Here is a 23,673-nt window from a genome sequence, read left to right on the forward strand (position 1 = left end):
GAGGCTAAATTGCCCAGAAAAGGATGTATAATTAACTATAACATCAAATGCAGAAAAATAATAAGAAAGATGCAGTAAGTCTGTCCAATTCTTAGGGCAGAAATACAACATGAAATGATCTTTTGTAATGTTTTCAACCCACCCTAAATGTGACTTTGGTGTAGCTCCACATTTTTGTCTACTTTCTTCTATTTCCATGATAGTTCTGAGATCCACAACAGGAGGGCTGACAGGACTAAAAGACATAAAAGGTTACTTTGCAAAGCATTCATTTACCTATAAAGCCCAACCCCCAACTTCACTGAAATGATAAGTGATATGTGAGATTAATAATCAGAGTATAATTTAGATTTATCAGCTGTGAGCCAGCTTCATAAAGGATATTTTGAATAAAAGCTACTTTTATATACACATATATAAATATTAATAATATATATCCAAAATGTTAAGTGATACAGCACATATACAAATAACAACTAATATGTATCCAAAGTCATAATGTTGTGATATAACTGAAATTCCTATATTTAAAAAAACATTTTTTAAAAAAAGCGAAGCAATAGAAAGATTCTTAACTAAATTAGGCAGAAAAACTCACCAAAGTTCTAATTAAATTCTTACCTTTAGGTTAAATGAAGCTTGAAAATTACATTCTTTCCTTTCTATTTTTAACAAACAAAACTCATTCTACTGTTTAATATTAACAAAAACAAACATTTAATAGAAAAACTTGGGGATACTAAACAATATTGGAGACCCACCAGAGGAAGTTATACCATAATGACAAAATTCTACAATCATTAGAAATAGATGATTTCTGGCCAGGTGTGGTGGCTCAAGCCTGTAATCCCAGTACTTTGGGAGGCCGAGGCGGGTGGATCACCTGAGGTCAGGAGTTCGAGACCAGCCTGGCCTACGTGGTGGAATCCCGTCACTACTAAAAATATAAACATTAGTCAGGGGTGGTGGCAGGCGCCTGTAATCCCAGCTACTAGGGAGGCTGAGGCAGGAGAACCGCTTGAACCTGGGAGGCAGAGGTTGCAGTGAGCTGAGATCATACCACTGCACTACAGCCTGGGCAATGAGGGCGAAACTCTGTCTCAAAAAAAAAAAAAAAAGAAATAGATGATTTTTGACCTAAATGAAATCTACACTACAGATAAAAATAAGTCAGTCAGGCACAGTGGCTCACACCTGAAATCCCAGCACTTTGGGAGGCCGAGGTGGGCGGATCACAAGATCAGGAATTCAAGACCAGTCTGGCCAACATGGTGAACCCTCATCTCTACTAAAAATACAAAAATTGGCTGAGCATGGTGGCACGCGCCTGTAGTCCCAGCTACTCGGGAGGTTGAGGCAGGAGAATCGTTTGAACCCAGGAGGTGGAGGTTGCGGTGAGCCGAGATCGTGCCACCGCACTCCAGCCTGGGCAACAGAGCAAGACTGTCTCAAAAAAAAAAAAAAAAAGTCATATTATTTCATATTAAAGGGAACCTGTTTCCTGTACTTTTTTTCTTTCATCAAAAACAAATTCTACTTATTATTTACACTAGGCAATACTACAAAATGAATGTAGAAATGTTTGTGTATATGTCAATATTGAGAATGTTTATTGCCTATTGCTATACATTTTGTCAATGAGCATAGTACTGAAATAGCCTAATCTATCTTGTAGACCAGGGTATTTTTAAAACATGTTTAACAAAATATCCTAACATTAGCAATCAGAAGATGTTTCCAGATGTTCCCACATATTAAATATTTACCAATTTGTGTACGTATGCAAAAAAAAAAATTGAAACTAATTTCTGAACTAAAGTTTAAACCATGAAGCACATAAAATGGAACATCATAATCTTTGTTCCAACTCTGCAAAATATAGCCTATTTCAAAAGAATTAAATAGTCCAGATGATAATACGTCAATTAACAGTTTCAGACTTTATCAACCATTGTAGGCATATAAACATGAAGCACAAGCTCAATTAACATTTTGAAAGAATACTACATTCTAATTACATCTGCTCCTTCATTTAACTTTTCTTTTTCTTTTTTTTGAGATGGAGTCTTGCTCTGTTGCCCAGGCTGGAGTGCAGTGGCACGATCTGGGCTCACTGTAACCTCCGCCTCCCGGGTTCAAACAATTCTCCCACCTCAGCCTCCCAAGTAGCTCGGATTACAAGTGCGTACCACCACGCCTGGCTAATTTTTTGTATTTTAGTAGAGATGGGGTTTCACCATGTTGCCCAGGCTAGTGTCGAACTCCTGAGCTCAGGTAATCCACCCACCTCGGCCTCCCAAAGTGCTAGGATTACAGGCATGAGCCACCATGCCCAGCCTTCATTTGACTTTTCTAAATAAATGAAAAAATACATATATAATATAGGCAAGTTAAAAGGATAGTATAACATTAAATTAATATCCTCTGAAAATTAACTGAATAGTTACACATTTTGTGAAATTTTAAATACCCCTTCACATGCTCTAAGAGATAAAGTCTATGATTGACAAAATTGTCTTCCTCTGCAGCATTTTTAACCAATACATATTATCTAAGAAATAACTGCTGATACTAAGTTTCTCCCTATATACGTAAAACATAGTATTTGCTACTATTCACTGATGATAATACAAAGGCAACTAAATTTTGCCTGGGGTTGGTTGGGGGGGAAGCCTATTATAGCTGGTTAGCAATTTGTAGGTATTTAGGCAATTTTCTGTGCATTAGAAATTTATATTAATATTTCTTAAATGTTCATCATTAAAAAATTAAATTGCATTAAAAATGAATGACATTTCTCAAACTAACAGTTATAGAATAAAATAAAAATCCTACCTGAAAGAACCAGCAACCCAACTGGCAGAGCTGGTAGTATCAATTCTGTTACTGGGAATGGGCTGTGGAGCAGATATTTTAAGTATTGGTGACTTTTCCCATGGTTTTAAATCTTCCCTAGAATACACAGGAGATGTACCATTAACATATTGTTTGACTTTCGCCTGGGGAGAGAAAAAAAATAAAAAAAGTTAACAGGCACCTAGAACAGTAACTAACACATAGCTGGTACTTAATAAATATTAGTTACATTATAATGAAGAATAAAATCTTATGACAATAAGCCATCTAGTATTTTCAAATCATGTTCTTCTATAGTTTTGTGCCTTAGCCAACTCTCAAATCACATTATTGACTAGAACTGAATTATTATGAGCTTTGAAAATAATTTTTAGGGAAACTAGTTTGCATATTAAATCTCTACACAAATAGTTAACATGTAATATATAAAAGTTGTACAAATAAGACATGAAGCAGTAATTTTAAAATTAATATCCATGGCTTGAATATGAAACAAAATGAAAGTTTTGTATAAATGTCATATAATTCACTCTGATGTAAAGTACTGTGAATAAAATTAAAGTCAAATAATACTGACACCTTGAAAGGAACCCTAAAACTATTGCTATTGTAATATGTCAAGGAAGTTATTAAAATGATATGTCTACTTCCAGGATAGATTCTTCTGTTATTGTAAATCACTCACAATATACCCTGAGCCTTCCTTTAAACCTCAATTGTCTTACAGACCAACCTTAGTGTGAATATAAATTGCCCCCAAACTTCTATCCTATATTTTAAAAAAAATCAATCCTGGCGGGGCGCGGTTGCTCCCATCTGTAATGCCAGGACTCCAGGAGGCTGAAGTGGGTGGATTGCTTGAGTCCAGGAGTTCGAGACCAGCCTGAGCAACATGGCAAAACCCCATCTCTACTAAAAATATAAAAAAATTAGCTGGACGTGATGGTGCGTGCCTATAATCCCAGTTACTCTGCCGGCTTAGGTGGGAGAATCACCTAAGCCCGGGAAATCAAAGCTGCAGTGAGCTGATACTATACCACTGCACTCCAGCCTAGGCAACCAGAGTGAGAGACCCTGTCTCAAAAAAAAAAAAAAAAAAAATCAAATCAATCCTTGAGGCCTAAAAGACTCTAAGAAGAAAGGGTAAACTTCTGTTGTCTTATGAATTCCTAGAAGTTCCGATACGTTTTGTGGATGTGTAGGGGTTACAGAAAAGTGACTCTATCTCTATTCAGTTACACATTTTTCTCTAATAGGTTAACAGCTATGGAATCAAATGTTAAGGAGTGTCTAAGAAATGCCCTCCCCAGAGCTGATTAGGCTAGGAATCCTGCAGCTTAATGTGCTAGATTAGGAGAAGAACTCAAATCATTTCCAAATTGTTTTGCTCCAGTTAATACCCTGGAGGAAAGAGACTGCGAACTTTGAAAGTAGGCTTATTTTCGAAATCATTTGCCTTGACAATTTTTAACTGATGTTAACTGACATTTCACAAGATAAATTTCAATAATTTAGCTGCAAATATATTTTTTCAACATGTCTATAGTGTTATTATATTTTACATCAACATTATATTTTAGTTGCACAAAGATTAGAAATAACATCATAAAGGGCTCAAAACTGCCATTACAATCTCTAAAAATAGAAATGTTGTGCAAATTTAAGAAAACTAACACTATATTTGTGATTCTTATATACCAACCTGGAAACTGTTTTAAAATTAGGGCAAAAATAAGGAAATATTAAAGATAAACCATCTATAAATCTAAAATCTGAAGGTAAGGAGGTAGTGCTTCAAAAAACAAACCTCAATCTTATCTGAATGAAATCCTGTTGTAAAATCAGGGGACTGTAAATCTCTAGGACTACCCACTCCTGCATAGCTTCCTTCAGAGTCTGATGTCAACAGTTCTGGAAGAGATTCCACAGAATTGGTCTTACCAGACTTTAATAATCCTAAAACATGAAATTAAAAAAAATTAAACACATATGCATTAAACATATATGCATTACAGTCCATGAACCAGAGAGCTAAAAGCTTTCATTTATCCAGATTTAATAACATTCAAATTATATTTATGGTATAAAAATCTTAATAATTCAAGTTAACTGGAGAAAGAAATCAGTTTAAGTGAAAAACTGAAATGGAAGCGATTCTAAAACAATAATTTTATTCATTACAATCACACACCAATTGTGTAATGAACCTGAGGAAGATAGTTCTTTGGGATCTGCTCTAAAAAGTGATTGAAAATATTTTTGTCCGCATAAGAGACAAAGGAGAAAGGGAAAATAATTAAAATCCAGACCTCTTTTCCCTTTCTCATCTGTCTCTTGGTACAGTGGTCTCCGCACCCAAGCAAGGGGGTAGCTTCGTTCTATGTGGGAAGAACCCTGTGGCCTTTTTGCCTCTCACTTAGCCAGCTGACTGACCCCATAGCAGAAGCTCCCACAGAAGACAACTGTGGCCTGTTTGAAGTGTGTTTTTCCCTTAAATCTCTGGCTATTGAGAGCTCGCTTGAAGCAAGAGGGTTGTTGTGAAATGTATATATCATTTCTTCTCTTAGGCAAGCTAAATGCCTGGCCTCATGCCACACCTGGTATCCAGGTTCAAACTTTTGCTTAGATTCACATGTCCATTTCCACACATTTCAAATTTATTAGAATCTAAATGAAGTACCAAAATAAGCTATAAAATAAAGATGTTATCTAACTTGTAACTAAAAGCTGTATAATTGATTTAAAAATAAAACCTACCATCTCTTACACATTGTTCTCTTTAAAGTAAATCACCTTAACAAGCTAAATGTTTCTTTTATTGTTATCACTACAATTTGGAAAGAACATTTAAACATTTTTTTTGCCACACAATCTTTTTGATTTTTTTTTTTTTTTTTGAGACGGAGTCTTACTCTATTGCCCAGGCTGGAGTGTGGTGGCGTGATCTCAGCTCACTGCAACCTCCACCTCCAGGTTCAAGTGTTTCTCCTGCCTCAGCCTTCCAAGTAGCTAGGATTACAGGCATGCACCACCATGCCCGGCTAATATTTTTTGTATTTTTACTAGAGACAGGGTTTCACCATATTGGCCAGGCTGGTCTGGAACTCCTGATTTTGTGGTCCGCCCGCCTTGGCCTCCCAAAGTGCTGGGATTACAGGCGGGAGCCACTGCGTCTTGCCTCTTTTTGAATATTTTTAAGGCTTGCAAATTTTCATCGAAGAGAATACATCTAATATTAGAACACTCTCAAAAGTCAGTTAGAAATAAATCCAGAAAAAAAGAGGACAATTAATGTGGCCAACAATTACTTCTGGTCAAAAACAGTTTTGCTGAATGCCGTTTGTCTAACTTCAAGATCGACACAGATGTTAAGCTTTTACGCAACTGTCTTTGATGAAATTAGCCTCATACTCAAATTTTCTTCCTTAACAGGTCTTTTTGGCCTCCAATTAAATCTGACCTTTTAGTTATCTTTGACTACAGATATCTTGGCCACAGAAAGAACAGTACACCAGGAAAATACGGACCTGGAATCAAGAGAACAAATTTTATTTCTTTTGGTCACTACTTCAAATCACTTATGTTTTTTGAGCTTCTTTCCTTAGGTTTAAAGTAAGGGACATAAATTATTTCATTACTAATGTCTCTTCTAGCTCTGAAATTCTAAGATTCTAACACATATGGTAACAATAACATTATTTAAAACAAACCAAATATCTGCTTTTCCATAAGTCATTTAGGTGACTGGAAAGTCATTACTTTCAAGACTGTCTATCCATTATTCATCCTTCCATCAATCCACCCCTGCCTCCTTCTAAACACTAACGGTAATTCATACAACACAGAGAACACAGAGTCACAGAATTTTAAATTTAGAAAAGTCCTAAGATAATAGCTTTCCCATTTACTAGGTCTCCTGATTCCTATTTTCATTGCTTCATAAATAAATTTTAGGCATATTATCTATCCTTTTTTTATCTTTATGTTATCTAAAACTATTCTTGACATTATTCCTTTGAGCTTTAGTGAACATATCAAGCACCTAATTTGAAGCATCTCAGTAAACATAAAAAAAAAAAATCCTTCTTCTTTGCCCTGCCTAACAAGCTTTTTTTCCCAAAGGGACACAAAACAATGTACTCTTCTATTTTTCAAAGTTGTTTGTATACAGCTGATTGACTATGAAGTACTGTTAGTAGAAACTGTACTAGGTTATGCCTTAGTGCTATAGACAAGAGTAACCTACCATTTCTGAAAGCCATACTGTAGTCTCATTATTTTATAGTCACAATTCATGTTTTATCTAAAGAAACTACTAAAACGTACATAGTTTAATCTAGATCAGATGAATCTAGAATGTGAGACAGTCTATAACACAATTGGACTGACCTTTTGGAAAAGAGAAAACAAAAAACAAAAAAGTACAGCAGTGCTACACTAGTTAGAAGAGACTAAAGAGATACTAATAAGCAAAGATAATATGAACCTTGATAGAATACTAGTTTTTTTGTTAATGTTAAAAAAAAAGACTATAAAAACATTTGTCAACAATTAGGAAAATGTGGATATGAAGTATAATACTAATTAACACTAATTAATGTCAATTGTCTCAGGTATGATAATGGTATTGTGGTTGTGTAGAAGAGTATTCCCATCTTAAAAGATTCATATTCAAGTATTCAGGGGAAAAGTATCATGTCTACAACTTATTCCAAGTGGAACAATTTTTTTTTAAGTCTCTGTATTGTGTGTGTGTGTGTTTGTGTGTGTGTGTAACACATGGAGGAAAGAGGAGACAGTAAGCAACAAAGAGTCTGCAAGAAAATGCAAATGTGATGAGAAGTTAACAATAAATCTGAATAAAATGTACATAGGTGTTCATGGTATTTTTCTTTCATCTTTTCGGTAAGTTAAATATTCTCAAAAGAAAAAACTGGGGAAAAATATTTTAGAAAAACTACATAACCTGACCTTTACTTTCAAACAGGCTCACATAATGCCTAAATACATTTTATATTCTACTACCAGATTACAACCCCCTTATGCATATGAATGGCATCTTACTTGGAGTACTGACATATTTAAATTGAATCAACATGATAATAGTTATCTCTGTCATGTTTTGCCAACCTCTAAACCCCTATGCCACTGGAAAGAGTAGTCTTTCTAAAAACAAATCTCATCCAGTCACATCCTGTTTTAAATCATCAACAGCCACCCATAGCCTTTAGAATAAAACACAAATTCCTTAGTTTGGCATATAAGAGCCTCCAAAATCTGACCCTATCCAACCTATCTCCTATACTGAACTATATGCACAAGAAATGTGCAACTCTTTCTCTTGCTACTAAGCTTGGGAACACATTGCCCCCTTTGCTTAATATACCTATCTGCCTCCTTTTCTTAGATAACTTCATTCTTCAAGACTCAGCTCAGCATTGCTTTCCTCTAAGAGGACTTCCCTGATCTCAGATTAGTTTGAGTACCTCTTTTGTGCTCCCAGAGCAAACTTCAACTGGAGTACTTACAATGAACTATCACTTTTGGTACCTCCATAAGGACTGTTCCTTTCAGTAGCCCCAGCAGATGACATATGTGAAAAGAGACATAGAAGATTAGAACTGGAAATACATGCTCACTTTCCACGAACCTGTAGATGATGGACTCTGAATAATATCTGAAAGGTTATAACCTCCAGAACTATCTGAACGTTTACGTGGCTTCTTTTTAGCTTTTGTTTTTGCTTTCTTGAACATAGTTTCCCTAGGAAAAAGCAAACATAATTTCAGCAGTGTTTAGGGAGGTAACTAAGATAAATGCACTTATTTAACCCAACATGTTTAACCTGAAGGCTACTTTTTTAAATATTTACACTTTCAATGTGTTAGACCTACAGATATTAATTATGTACTTACTTTGTATTATACCAAGGTTAAGAATGAGCATACTACCTATTTCTTATGTCAGAATTTCTCAATTTCATCTTCCAATACCAACACAAAAGTGTCATATGTCCAAGATGAGAGTGAAGGGACACAGTGGAGAAAAGAAGGAAGAAAAGGAGGAAAAGAAAAAAAAAAAGAAAACAGCTTACGAATGATTTTGTTCCATATTTATTTCTTCTTTCAAGAAGATATCTCCATCTTCTACTTCCAAATAGCTAATATCTGGTCCATCTTGATATGGTGTAATGACTCTTCTATCCATTGCTGGAATCTGCAGAATTGAAGATACCACTTTTCAAATACAAAATCTGTGAAGTTTTTTTTTTGTGTGTGTGTGTGCACACGTGGCCCCAAGCAAACCTCCCATCTTGGCCTCCCAAAATGCTAGGATTACAGGCATAAGCCACCACACCCAGCCTAAAGATGTTTTTTAAATTATGTAAGATATTCCATTTTTAATATGTGGTGACATTAACTAGAACAGCCTTGAATACTCAATAACTCCCTAAATTTACAAGAGGGGGTTAAATTTTGATTCAATTCAATAAAAACTTTATTCCATAAACCTGCCAAAAAAAGAAACTTGAGAAAAAGCTCCACTTTATTATTAAAGATAGATTTATTCATTTCTTAGGGATCATATGAATTCACATTTTTGCACTGTCCTGACCTCTGGTAAATAACAAAAGACTTACTCTGAAGCTTTCAGTAACTTTCATTTATAAAGAAAATAATAAATATTAACTTTATTATTAAGTATCTTGAATTTTGATTATCATATGTATCTGTGAGATCTGTAAAGGAATCCTATATCACCAGTTTTAAAAGATCCTAATGTACTAGAAGTCATTAGGAAACTATTCCATTAATAAGTCTGATCTAATATACTGCTTAAGCTGGTAATATTATAGCCGTGAAAATCTTAAAACATAAACCTTACCATTTTCCGGTAAAACTCAGAAAGATCCTTCAAAACACCATCGCTTAAAACATCAAGAGACCTAAAATATAGGATACAAAATTCTATCTTAAGATTCAAGTGACTTGGTAACTGTCAAGTTGCTCACATACATAGATATTTCATATTGCTAGATAAGAAACAAAGTTATTTTTTAAGCATTATATATAGCAGTTGCTACAAATTCCTTTTGGAAATAGATGTGGTTGTATATTACATATTTCAAATAAACAGCACAGCAAACATATTACACAAATATCTTGAATAAAACTCAAGCAACTCTTTTTTTTTTCTTTTTTTGAGATGGAGTCTCACTCTGTCACCCAGGCTGGAGTGCAGTGGTGCAATCTCAGCTCACTGCAACTGCTGCCTCCTGGGTTCAAGTGATTCTCCTGCCTCACACCCTCCCAAGTGGCTGAGACTACCAGGCACACACAACCACGCCCGGCTAATTTTTGTATTTTTATTAGAGATAGGGTTTCACCATCTTGGCCAGGCCGGTCTTGAACTCCTGACCTCAGGCGATCCACCTGCTTCAGCCTCCCAAAGTGCTGGGATTACAAGCATAAGCCACCACACCCGGCCTCAAGCAACTATTATAAATAAATGTACAAAGAATCTTCTCTACTTCATAAGAGTTTCATAAAAATTAACTAAATGAATCTATGTAATGCTTTTAGAACACCATCTAGCACATAGTTAATAGTCATTACTACTGAAGTAAAATATAAAAATAAACTAAACAATGAAGCTTTAAAATAAAAACTGACACCAGGAACTCTAATCTCAAATTTCTGTGTTCTCATATTCTCACCAATGACTTTATAGGAAGTAAAATATTTTAACCTTATATTTTTAAAAAAGTATACATTTATTTCATTTTAAAAAGATCGCTGTTAAAAACATTCAAAAGTTTTCAAGAGCTCTCTAATTCTAAAATGTACATAACTTCTAAATCATCAGCATTGATCAAATTCTTTCCATCCAGGTAAACATCATTATTCACATTTAAATCACTAATAATATCTGCTATTATATATAAATATCTCCTTTTGCAACAATCATACAACATATGCACCTCACCTACCTTGCTTCAAGTAAAGCTGCCATATTCAATCCTATAAACTGTAAACAAGACAGTTTCAACTGTTTTGCACTATACATTGCTGCAAATTCCAGTAGCATAGCAGCATTCTTCAGGGTAACTACAAAGAAAGAAAAGATTTGCAAAATTAGATAAAAGGCACATTACCACAGCAAAATAAAATACATTTATGTCTAAAGCTGTACGATTTGAACATTTGGAATAAAGAAAAAAAAAATTCTTGCCAAAAATAAGTTAATACTGGGGCAAATATGTAACTCTTCCATCCCAATATGCCAAAGTAATTTCAAAAGATTGGCTATGAGGAAAAATAAGCTCACACACAAGCATATTCTAAGCAAAACAGAATACAGAAGGGGCATAGTGCCACCCAAAAGCAAACACATAAGAACTGACAATCTTCCACCTAACATTTTCTGAATATTTTTAAAAAGCTTTCATTAATGAACAACTTTCCTTTCCATTTACATAGCAGTTATTCCCTCTTCCATAAAACTAAAGAAGATATAAAACTAAGAAAAACTGATGAAATAATTCTATAAAATATATTGAGTTATCTATTAGAATTCATGTGGGTGTATATATATACATGTAAGTATATAAATATATACATATTTTGAAAATATGTACATCACAATCTTACCATAATATTCTTCACACCAGTGAAAAATCTGATATGCTGTGCAAAAGATTCTGGATTTAGTTACAATTGTAGTAACATTATATATAAAGTACCCATTTTCCTAGAGACTCTCCCAGAATATTCTACCTACATAACAGGTAACTTTCAGCTTCCTGTTCCCTCCACTATTTTTCTTAATTACTCTATCAGTACCAGCCAATAGGGAAACACAGTTGTTTTCTACATCTGGCTTCTTGCATTTCTTTTTCTTTCTCACCTGTGATTCTATCAAAAGTTGCAACTGCAGTCAATAATGGTCTCTGTCTCACTCCTGACTAATCTACATTTTCAACTAATGATGAACAGAGAAATGGAAGAAATGATAAAATTAGATCATATAAAAACTTCTTTAGAGTTGTTCACATGGGAACAAGTATCCACATATTCCTAATAATCAGAGACCAAAGGAGGTGGTAGCCTCCTTTTCCTAGGTTCTAGGAACATCAAGGAATTAATAAAGGCAACTGTGCAGCCAGAGCCATGAAAGAACACTGAGGAAGAAGACCAGCAAAGGCAACTGTACAAGTGTAAAATATCACTTATATGTATGTCTTATACCAGTTGTATGCTGTGTCCTTTATTTTAGAATATTTTTCTTTTCTTGCTTAAAAGGAGATCAGGGCTGTTGTTCTCTATTTAATAACGAAGGAGTAGACAGTCTACAGTGCTCAAGAAAAGTGAGAACTAAAATGCCAAAGCCAAGACAAACTCCTAGCCAAGTATGAACTAGAAAAAATGGACAGGAATTCCCTTCACACTTCTTGAAGCAGCAATAAAGCAGAACAGATATAAGATTAGAAAGTGAAAAAGGCTGTCAGGTGGAAGCTAAGGAAAGTTAACCTTTATTCTAGAGTAAGCAATTATAAATATGTAAACGGGGAAGATGTAACTACTTCCTACAGAAAGCTTAAAGAAACAGAAGTAGACAGGAGAAAGAGCATTTAAAACACTACTGTGACACTACCCAGAAGGAACAGATAACAGTGACCTCAACTGCATAGTAACAGTGAGAACCCAAAGGTAGGTGAAATGTGACCAACATAGTTAAAAGGAATAAGTTTTGACAGCTGAATGAATTTGAGTGTCAGGGCCAAAATAATAAAGAAAAACTCATTTTGGATTTCAAAGTACAGTGTTCAGGAGGATAGCCATGAAATTAACTAAGATAATGAAGAGAGCAAGAAAGAAGAGTTCGAGAAAAAAAGAGATGTGCTTTGTTCAGATATACAATGGGAAAGTTAAATTTTTAAAATTGCTGCAAATAGTAGAAAATGGGTAGCTAAAAACACCTAAAGCCAAGATCAGGGCAAGAGTACAAAAATTTCACTTTTAAACTCTCACCCTTGAAATTAGCAAATAAATCTGACACCATCTTTATTCTTCAAGGTTTTATGACATTTCAATAAAAATATTACATTTCAATTCTAAGTCATATATATTTTCACATATTTCTAAAATAAGAATTCACTTACAAATGATGGCATGTAATAATTTACATATTTTGGCAGGTTTTCATGGTACCAAAAAAATGGTCTATTTTACCATAAGTGGAATCATAAAGTCAATAAAGTACAGTAATCCTTGATGAACCTGAAAACATATTAATACTCAAACTCAAAATTACTCACGTTTTTCAGTTAATGCTACTTCACAAATCTCTTTCAACCGGGTTATGAGAAGTTGATCAGCCACCACAAGAACACTACAAATAAAATCTACATTTTGAGATTCTAAAAAAAGAAAGAAAATAAGCATCACTTTTTCTTTGTATACATTATGCCTAGAAAAAAAAATTTGAAGTAATTAGTACACTAGAAAAGAGATTTAAGATTATTTTCTAAATGTTGAAAGGGCAACCATAATAAAAAGTAAATACATCAAAATATATTTCTATTTTTTAGGTAGAAAGCTGACAAAATTACACCAAAATGTCTTGATCTCACACTAGGACCATAAAATGGCCAACTTAAATTGATCATTTCAGTCTAGAAGGCTACTAGAATGCCTGACTTGTTTATAATCTCCCATGTTGTTAGAAAAACACTTCTCAAGCTAATACAAAGAGGGAAAAGTCAAATCTCAGCATCACACTTAATATATACAGGGTGGGGAAATAATACTCTTATGCTTTCTTATTTAAAACAAAATTTGTCATCTAAGAGTGCTTTTTTGTAACTATTGGACTTCCTTAATTTAAAACAACTTTCTTGGGCCAGGTGTGGTGGCTCACGCCTGTAATCCCAGCACTATGGGAGGTGGAGGCAGACAGACCACTTAAGACCAGGAGTTTGAGACCAGCCTGGCCAACATGGTGAACATATCTCTACTAAAAATACACACATTAGCAGGGCGTGGTGGCACATGCCTGTAGTCCCAGTTACTGGGGAGGCTGAGGCACGAGAATTGCTTGAACATGGGAGGCAGAGGTTGCAATGAGATGAGATCACGCCACTGCACTCCAGCCTGGGCAACAGAGTGAGACTCCATCTCAAAAACATAAAAAATAAAACAACTTTCTTGGTCCTAAGTACTACTAATGGCTTTTTGCCCCTGAGCCACTGCCAAAATAACAACATAAATTGAAAGAAAAAAATAACAGAGGAAGAGAGGAAAGGGAAAAAAAGATTAAGAAGAAAAAAATCTGACATAGAAAACAGCTTTAAAATATGAGACAAAGATGAAGTCACTAGGAATGACAGACTAAGAGCTTCTAATCCTCTCCTCTAAAAAAAAACAGACAACTGTGGAAAATTGTCATAATCAACTTTTCCAGAATTCTGGAAATCAGCCAAAAGCTTATAATAATCTAGGAAGTGTTTACTTAAGAAAAGCAGTTGAATCTTGTTAAGAACAGTGGGATTCAGGACACTGCAGCCTTTCCTGTTCAGATCTTCCTCTCCCCTCCTCCACAGCAGTACTGAAAACCAACAGCTCCATAATCATAGGGAATCACATTGACAGCCTAGTAGCCACAGAAGGAGACAGGACAGTTGTAGAGCAATAGTATCCTTATTTGACCTGTCTGCTAGTTCTCTGAAAATCCCACTAGAATGCTTATCTTTATTTGACCTGACATAAAGCTTGCCCAGTGACAACAGCCTTTTATATGGGGGCAAACAATTAGCAGTAAGTAAAGTAAAGATATTGAATTAGTGATCAAAAAACTTCCTACAGAGAAGAGTCCAGGACCAGACGGCTTAATTGGTTAATCTGACTGAATATTTAAAGATGAATAATACAATTGATGAATTAATACAAGATAAATTAATACAATTCTCCACAAACTCTTCAAAAAGTAGAAGATGAAGAACACTTCCCAACTCAGACAAGGAGGCCAATATTATGCTGATTCTAAAAACAGACAGGGACATCACAGGAAAACTAAACCAACATCCCTTACAATTAAAGATGCGAAAATCCTCAAAAAACGCTAAGAAACTAAATCCAGTAACATATAAAAAGGAATTATACAACATGACCTAACAGAATAAATCCAAAACGAAAGGATGATTCAACATATGAAAAATCAATCAATATAATACACAAAAATAAAGTATAATAAACACACGGCCATCTTAAGAAACAGAAAAACATTTGACAAAAATCCCACACCCTTTCATGATAAAAACACTCAATAAACCAGGAATAGAAATAATCTTCCTCAACCTGATAAATGGCAACTACAAAAAACCCACAAGTAACATCCTAATTAATGGTAAAAAGGCTGAATGCTTTTTCCTAACATCAGAAACAAGACAAGGATGACCACTGTTGCCACTTCTATTCAACAGAGTACTAGAGATTCATCTAATCAGGGCAATTAAGCAAGAAAAAGGAATAAAGCACACCCAAATTGGAAAGGCATAAGTAAAACCATCTCTATTTACAGATGACATGATCTTGCATATAGAAAATCCTAAGGAATCCACTAAAAAAACTACTAGAATTAGTGAACAAGTTCAGCAAGGTTGCAGGATATAAGATCAATATACAAAAATCAATTGTAATTCTAAACACTAGCAAAGGACAATCCAAAAATAAAATTAAAAAAATTTCCATTTAAAATAGCACTAAAAATTCTTAATAATTTTTAACCAAGAAAGAGCAAGGCTTGTACACTGAAAACTACAAAAATTACTGAAAGAAATTAAAGACTTAAATATATAGACTTAAATAAATGGAAAGACAGCTGGTGTTAATGGATTATAAGATTTAAATATTAAAATGACAATAATCCTCAAGCTGATTTACAAATTAAATGTGATTTGTATTAAAATCCCAGCTGCCTTTATTGCAGAAATTGGCAAACTAATCCTAAAATTCACATGAAAATGCAAGAAACCCAAAATAGCCAATACAATCTTGAAATAGCAGAACACAGTAGGAAAACTCACATTTCCCAATTTCACAACTTACAACAAAGCAATGGTAATCAAGACACTGCTGTACTGGCATAAAGAGAGTTAAGTGAAATAGAACTGAAGAGTACAGAAATAAAACTTTAAATTTATTGTCAGTTGATTTTTGACAAAGGTGCTAAAACAATTCAATGGGAAAACAAATGTCTTTTCAATAAATGGTACTCAAAAAATAGGACACACAGATGTAAAAGAATAAACTTGGACCCATACCTCACAACAAATACAAAAAATAACTTAATAAGAATGGTGGTTACTAGAGGTCAGGGGATTAGGGTAATGGGGAGATATTGGTCAAAGAGTACAAAATTACAGTTATAAGATGAATGAATAATATCTAGAGACCTTATATACAGCATGGCCACTACACTGATAATAATGTACTGCATACTTGAGATTTGCTGAAGGACTAGATCTCAAGTACTCTCACCACATAAAAAAAAAAAGGTAATTATGTGAGGTGATGGATATGTTAATTAGCTTAATCGTGGTAATTATCTCTCTCTCTATATATAAATATAGATATTATACATATATATATCTCAAAGCATCATGTTATACACTATGACTACATATAATTTTTACTTGTTAATTACACCTTAATAAGACTGGGGGGGAAATTAACTCAAAATGGATCAAAGACCTACATGTGAGAGACAGAACTATAAAACTCTTAGAAGAAAACATACAGGGTAATCATCATGACCTTGGATTTGACAACGAATTCCTAGATATGACACCAAAAACACAAGTAACAAGTCAATATAGACAATTTGGACATCATGAAATGCCTGTAATCCCAGCACTTTGGGAGGCTGAGGCAGGAGGATCACTTGAGCCCAGGAGTTCCAGACCAGCCTGGGCATATAGGGAGGCTCTGTCTCTAAAAAAATTTTTACAAATTAACCAGGCATGGTGGTGCACAGCTGTAGTCCCAGTTACTTGGGAGGCTGAGGTGGGAAGGATCACTTGAGCTCAGGACGCCGAGGCTGCAGTGAGCCATGACCATGCCACTGCACTCCAGCTTGCCCAATGGAACAAGACCCTGTCTCAAAAATAAAAAAAAATTAAAAGTTTTTGTTTTAAAGGACACTTCATCAAGGAAGTGAAAACAACTCAGAGAAGGAGAGAAAACACTTGCAAATCATATATCCCATAAGGGACTAATATCCAGAATATATAAAGAACTCTTGCAACATCATAAAAAAACAAATAATTGAGAAAAAAAGTGTCCAAAGGATTTGAGTATGTATTCAAAGAAGATATACAAATGACCAAAAAGCATATGAAAAGATGTTCAACATCATTAGTCATTAGTGAAATACAAATCAAAACCACAATGTTGCATAACTTCACACCTGTTAGGATGGCTATAATAAAAAAGGTTGATACTAGTAAGTGCTTGCAAGGATGTGGAGAAACTGGAACCCTCACACTGTTAGTGGTAAAGTTAAATGGTACAGCTAGCCACTGTGCAGTTTGGCAGTTCCTAAAAAATTAAACAGATGACCCAGCATTTCCGCTTCTAGGTATATGCCCAAGAAAAATGAAAACATAGGCCCACGCAAAACTTAGGCATGAGTGTTCACAGCAGCATGATTCCTAATAGACAAGAGGTAAAAACAACCCCAACATCCATCAACTGATGAATAAATGTGTTATATCCACACAATAAATATTATTTGGCAACAAAAAAGAATGAAGTGTTGGTACCTGCTACAACACGGATAAATTTTTAAAACATCGTACTTAAGTAAAATAAGTTAAATATAAAAGGTCACATGTTGTTTGATTGTATTTATACAAAATGTCCAGAAGAGGCAAATCTATAGAGACAGAAAACATAATAGGGGTTTTCCAGGGACTGGGGATAAGAGACAGTGGGAAATGTCTGCTAATGGGTACAAGGTATCTTTCTGGGCTGATGAAAATGTTCATATATATCATCAATGTATAATTATACAGTGATAGTTGCACAAATTCATAAACATACTAAAAACTACTTATTGTATGCTTTAAAAGTATAAGTTTTATCATGCAAATAATTTCTCGATTTTTAAAAAGAATGAAAGTAGAGAAAAACATACCATGTCTCAGTTATCTTACTCTCAAGTATACAAATCTTCAGAAATCTTGTCCTCAGTTAAACTCTATCTCCTTACAAGACTACCCAGATTTCCTAGGCAGACTCAGAGGCTAGCTTCTTAAAAATGCATCTGCTTTTTAGAGAATTACTCTGTTGGATTATATTTGTTTTCTTATACATTTGTCTTCTCCACTAGATTGAGTTTCTTGAATATAGAAAAAGGTCTATTCACTTTTTTTTTATCCCCAGTATACAGCTGGGGTTAAAAAAAACTAATGGAATATGACAGAACATCCAGTACCATTCCAATGAGTAAACATATCTTGTAACTAAAAGTTACTGTTTTGCCTAACAAAGTACATAAATGACCTCTCTTCATAAATTTTGGTACAATTTTTAATCTGTTTCTTTCAAGATGTGTAACCACAAAGGGGAAAAACAGGTAAGAAAGAACTTATGTAAATATTTGTCAAAACTATCCCTGTTGTCAATTCATTCATCTCCATCATAGAAGTAGCTGGAAATTGAACTGCTGAATCCAATTTCAACCATTACCTACAATTCCTTTTTTTTTTTTTTTAATGAAATGCTTCACAAATTTGCGTGTCATCCTTGTACAGGGGCCATGTAATCTCTGTATCATTCCAGTTTTAGTATACTTGCTGCCGAAGCAAGCACTAATTCTCAAAGAGTTCATTTTCACATGGGTAATGAAAACCTTTTTCTGCTCCTTTACTATTAGCAATCATTCCTATTGCTTATTCTAAATTAAGCCTTTATTGGCCAGGCATAGTGGCTCACGCTATAATCCTAGCACTTTGGAAGGCCGAGGTGGAATAATCCCTTGAGCCTAGGAGTTTGAGACTAGCCTGGGCAACATAGTAAGACCCCGGTCTCCATAAATAATAAAAAATAAATTAAATATTTTAAAAATAAAATAAATTAAGCCTGTATTGATGGTTTTTTCTATTAGAAATTAAGATTCATGTTGATTTTACCATTATTCCATTATATGTGAAGTATCTACAATGTCCTAACTCTTATTAATACCTTTTATCACCACAGCTTCATCAGTATAGAGGTAGTCCAAAATAACTTTTAATATATCAGAATGTATTGGCATTTCCAGAGCTGCACAACTGGAAGCCTAAATAAAATAAGACAAAATAAAGTAAAATAATTCATTCTAAACAATAAAATATTACATTCTAATTTGGGTTATTGGTACAAAACACTCTGAACAGGAAATCACATCAAATGCAAAACATAAAATTTACAAAACACATGGCTAAAATAATATTAAATTTAATTTTAAAACATAACATGAAAAAGGAACAAAAAAATTCAGAAAACAAGAAACACAGTGGTGTTCCTAATACATTTCTAAATAATAACGGGGAAATTTTTATTTAAGTAGCTTCTTGGCAATAATTTTAAATTCTAAGTGTTGCTATTTTCCAGCAGCCTCAAGCATAAAGTTTAATATAAATGAAAAACTGAGCTAAAATATCGAGTTCTGATTTTGAATTTCTTTACTACATACTTTGCACAAAATATAAAGAAACATAGTTACCAACCTAGGCACTTTTTACTTAAATCTTACCTCAATCCATGAGCTACTCAGCATACTATGAAAATATTCTAAAAGAAAAAAAAGTTCAATGCAATAAGAATAGTGAAACAATACTACAGCAAATAAATCAGCAGCTTTAAAAAGTGCACCTACCAAGTCTAGCACAAAGAACACATTTATGACAAGGAAATTCCTTTCCATCCACTGATTTCATGGTCACGTCACACAGAAATGAACTGCAAGAAAATGTTTAATTGAAGCAAGAGCAATTTCTTTACATATTTAATGAAAAAGATTATAGGATGTGGCTTAACTTTCAATTTTCTCTTAAAGGTGGCAGAGAATAAATAACTTGCAGGAATACATACAATAAAATACTTCATCTTCTTCCACCACAGGGAAGATAAGGGCCTTAGAGTAAAGACAATATTTGAAAAGGGAGCTGAATACAAATATTCAAAAAGTATTTTTCTGATTTTCCTTTTTTTTTATTCCAGACAAACTGTTAATAATACTAAGTGATATCATATTTAAGTCTCTGTAATTCACTTATTTGTAGTAGCTAATCTGGGCCAAGCACAGTTGAAACAACTCCACAGTTTATCCTTCTCCAAAACCTTTTCACTTACAGAGGAAGTATGAATAGCTAAAAACAAAACTTTTTTTTCTTTGAAACGGGGTCTCGTTCTGCCACCCAGGCTGGAGTGCAATGATGCAATCTTGTCTCACTGCAACCTCCGCCTCCCGAGTACAAGTGATTCTCCTGCCTTAGCCTCCCAAGTAGCTGGGATCACAGGCACCCGCCACTATGCCCGGCTAATTTTTGTATTTTCTTCGTAGAGACAGGATTTCACCATGTTAATCAGGCTCTTGACCTCAGGTGATCCACCCGCCTCGGCCCCCCAAAGTGCTGAGATTACAGGCGTGAGCCACCACACCAGGCCCTAAAAACAAAACTTTTTAACAATATATTTAGAATAGTATATTTATTATTAAGAATTTTTTATACTAAAGGCAATAATCATAACAATGATGAAGAGGTATAATTAATTGGTTTGGGGGCTAATAACATTTCCTAATTATAACAAGGCACAAAATTCAGGCAAGAAAAAATAAAAATTAAAAGTTTCACTCTCTATTAGAAAGTCATCGGAAAGAAAAAACTCCTTTGATGTCTTCAGCAGTTAATATTTTATCAATTTACTTCAACAGCTCCCCAACATTTCCAGAAATGCAGAATACTAGAAAAGGTAAGAGGGTATCTACCTATAAATTTTGCTTCATATGTGGGTAAGCAGAGATCTATTTCCACACTTAAATGCCAAAATCTAGACATGAAAAGTTAATCTTCCTTTCCTTACTTACCATTTTTTCTGACTTAGCTTCAGTTTATCACCAGTGTTCTTGGCAATAACATTAATTTTTTCATTTTCAAATCTGACTCCATCTAACCTATCAAGGATAGATAAAAATTAACAATTGATATTCCCCTACAAAAATAAACATACAACAAAAAAATCCAACAAATTAGCTTACATCTAAATATAATACTGTATCCTAGAAAAGTATCTCAACAAACTCCTACTCTGAGATAAAGAAATATCATACTTCCATTTTAGTTAGAATTCAAAATAGATTAAACATTACTGACAAAAGACAAATCAAAGCCATAGCGCAAAGTTTTTCCTTTTTTTTTTTTTTGAGACGAAGCCTCGCTCTGTCGCCCAGGCTAGAGTGTGGTGGCATGATCTTAGTTCACTGCAACCTCCACCTCCCAGGTTCACATGAATCTCCTGCCTCAGCCAACCCAGTAACTGGGACTACAGGCATTCACCACCATTCCCGGCTAATTTTTGTAATTTTCTGTAGAGACAGGGTTTCGCCATGTTGGCCAGGTTGGTCTCAAACTCCTGACCTCAGGAGATCTGCCCACCTCAGCCTCCCAAAGTGCTGGGATCACAGGCGTGATCCACCGCGCCCGGCCCCTTCATTATTTTTAAACAGGAAACACGATACACACCCCTCCTCTCTTCCCACCCTACAACGAAGGTTTAACTGCCACAAGCAACATAAATACCTTAAAAAAAGAAAGAATTTCAAATAATCTGATTCATAATATGATACTATGGTTTACATATGACAAAACCATACCAACAATATGAGGCAAATATTATCTTTCCCATTTCTTATATTGAGAAACTGAGGTAAGAAGGATCGCTTGAGCCCAGGAGTTCGAGAAACTGAGGTAAAAGAAAGAAAATTGTCCCAGCCAGGAATAGTAAAGCTAAGAGATATGTATGTCTTTCTAACTTGAAAGACCTTTCCAGCATACCACATTGCCTGCCACTCCAGATCCCTGTTACATACACAAACCAGAGTTCAAACCCACCAACAGCTTTCCTATCCATTAATGTAATCCAAGAAGTCCCAGAGATAGCTCTGCCCGCAAATGGAGGAAAGACATATCCATGTACCTCCCCAAAAAAAGGATGGGTAGGGAGAAAGGGAGAGAGAGGAAGAGGAGGGGAAGGAGAAAGAGAAGGGGATGGAACAAGTGGGAGGAGACTTGGGGAGGGGAAAGAAAAGCAAAGCAAGGCAAAAAGGGTGGGAATTTTTTTTTTTTTTTTTTTTTTTTTTTGAGACACAGTCTCGCTCTGTCGCCCAGGCTGGAATGCAGTGGCGCAATCTCGGCTCACTGCAAGCTCCGCCTCCCGGGTTCAGGCCATTCTCCTGCCTCAGCCTCCTGAGTAGCTGGGACTACAGGCGCCCGCCCGCCACCACACCCGGCTAATTTTTTGTATTTTTAGTAGAGATGGGGTTTCACAGTAAGGGTGGGAAATTTTTTAAAGGAGGACTGAATGAGGCACAGGAACAGATATAAAAGAGAAATCATACCTACTACTCAAATTACTGAAGCCGAATTTCTTTGCAACAGTTTGCAACATTCTTACAGGATCATCTTCCCTAATATTTTTTCCTTTTTTACAAGATTTAGGTTTGCTCTTCTGCCTCTCACTAACTGTTTGAGCTTGATTACTTTTGTAAACTTCAAATGCAGACTTCTGGTTATCATCTTCATGGAAATTCACTTTATTCAAATGAGAGTTCAGAGTTCCCTGATATTCTTCTGGGTTTTTGTTTAAGTGTATTCTTGGTTTGAAGCCATGAGTTAAAAAGTCACAAGTATCTGTGTATATAAATTGTAAAAGGTATTCAAACATGTCAGGATGAACCTTCTCTACCACAAAGAGATGGCACCCTGCAGAATCTTCATCTTTCTGGTAAATATCTGTAAATTCTGAAGTATTACCATCTGAAAGAAACAATTTCTGAAAAAAATCAGAATGCACTGCCAAAATATATTTATGTGCAGGGAAGAGTCTATTGCCAACTTGAAATGTCACATCATGAATGCTGTCCATTTCATCTGCTTCCCTCAACAGTTTGCCAAACTCTTCAAAAAAGGATGATGAGGACACAGCTGGAATTTCATAAAGGCTAGAAAGAAGACAAAAACAAATTATGCTTCAAAAAATATGAAGGAAATCCTTTTTCATACCTAGCCAATTTTCCTTTAAAATGCAATTTTTTAAACAGTATTTAGAAAATTTTAAATTTGGCATTTCCTAAAATACAAGAATATTGCACAAAGTCCTAGATGCTGTATCATCCTTTAATTTTTTTCTATTCCTTTTTATATTTATATTCTATTCTTCTCTCAAATTAAAATGATAAGAACTAAGTTGTCCGTATCCCTGGTTCTTACTGTACTGTGGGAATGCAATTACACCTTCCCAACCAACATTTCACCCTTCTCAGTAGGAAGACCAACCCTCCTGTGGTTTGCCTTGGATTGACAAGTTTCTCAGATGAGACTTTCAATGTTAAAACTGGGGCAGGCCTGGGCAAACCAGGATGGATGATGACCCTACTTGCAGAATTTCCTCCCTCTTCAACAGTACCCTTGATGTTTATCTTAATCTGATACCTCTCTGCTAATGTGACTTAGGAGATTTGCATTGGGATTTACAGATGGCGCCTCAACACTTA

The 23,673-nt window shown here is 34.8% G+C and overlaps 1 protein-coding gene and 1 pseudogene across 5 annotated transcripts in view; both read right to left on the reverse strand.

Moving 5' to 3' along the window:
* Nucleotides 1–23,673, reverse strand: part of IBTK (inhibitor of Bruton tyrosine kinase) — a 78,373-nt gene that overhangs the window by 21,760 nt on the left and 32,940 nt on the right. For 3 of the 5 annotated variants that reach the window (XM_001148806.8, XM_054686079.1, XM_063813228.1), the window contains 13 exons: nucleotides 22,519–23,121; nucleotides 20,989–21,075; nucleotides 19,777–19,859; nucleotides 19,654–19,691; nucleotides 19,101–19,197; nucleotides 13,175–13,276; nucleotides 10,847–10,964; nucleotides 9,742–9,802; nucleotides 8,951–9,072; nucleotides 8,507–8,619; nucleotides 4,664–4,812; nucleotides 2,836–2,999; nucleotides 143–235 (listed from right to left, as the gene is read on the reverse strand). In XM_001148806.8, the coding sequence (XP_001148806.1) occupies nucleotides 143–235; nucleotides 2,836–2,999; nucleotides 4,664–4,812; nucleotides 8,507–8,619; nucleotides 8,951–9,072; nucleotides 9,742–9,802; nucleotides 10,847–10,964; nucleotides 13,175–13,276; nucleotides 19,101–19,197; nucleotides 19,654–19,691; nucleotides 19,777–19,859; nucleotides 20,989–21,075; nucleotides 22,519–23,121 (1,830 nt within the window). The remainder of the gene's footprint in view (nucleotides 1–142; nucleotides 236–2,835; nucleotides 3,000–4,663; nucleotides 4,813–8,506; nucleotides 8,620–8,950; nucleotides 9,073–9,741; nucleotides 9,803–10,846; nucleotides 10,965–13,174; nucleotides 13,277–19,100; nucleotides 19,198–19,653; nucleotides 19,692–19,776; nucleotides 19,860–20,988; nucleotides 21,076–22,518; nucleotides 23,122–23,673) is intronic. The other 2 variants (XM_003950878.6, XM_054686080.2) reach the window with 1 other exon arrangement.
* On the reverse strand, nucleotides 18,626–18,724 carry LOC112209610 (U6 spliceosomal RNA; annotated as a pseudogene).

The sequence above is a fragment of the Pan troglodytes genome, chromosome 5 (genome assembly GCF_028858775.2).
Source record: "Pan troglodytes isolate AG18354 chromosome 5, NHGRI_mPanTro3-v2.0_pri, whole genome shotgun sequence".
Lineage (NCBI taxonomy): Eukaryota > Metazoa > Chordata > Mammalia > Primates > Hominidae > Pan > Pan troglodytes.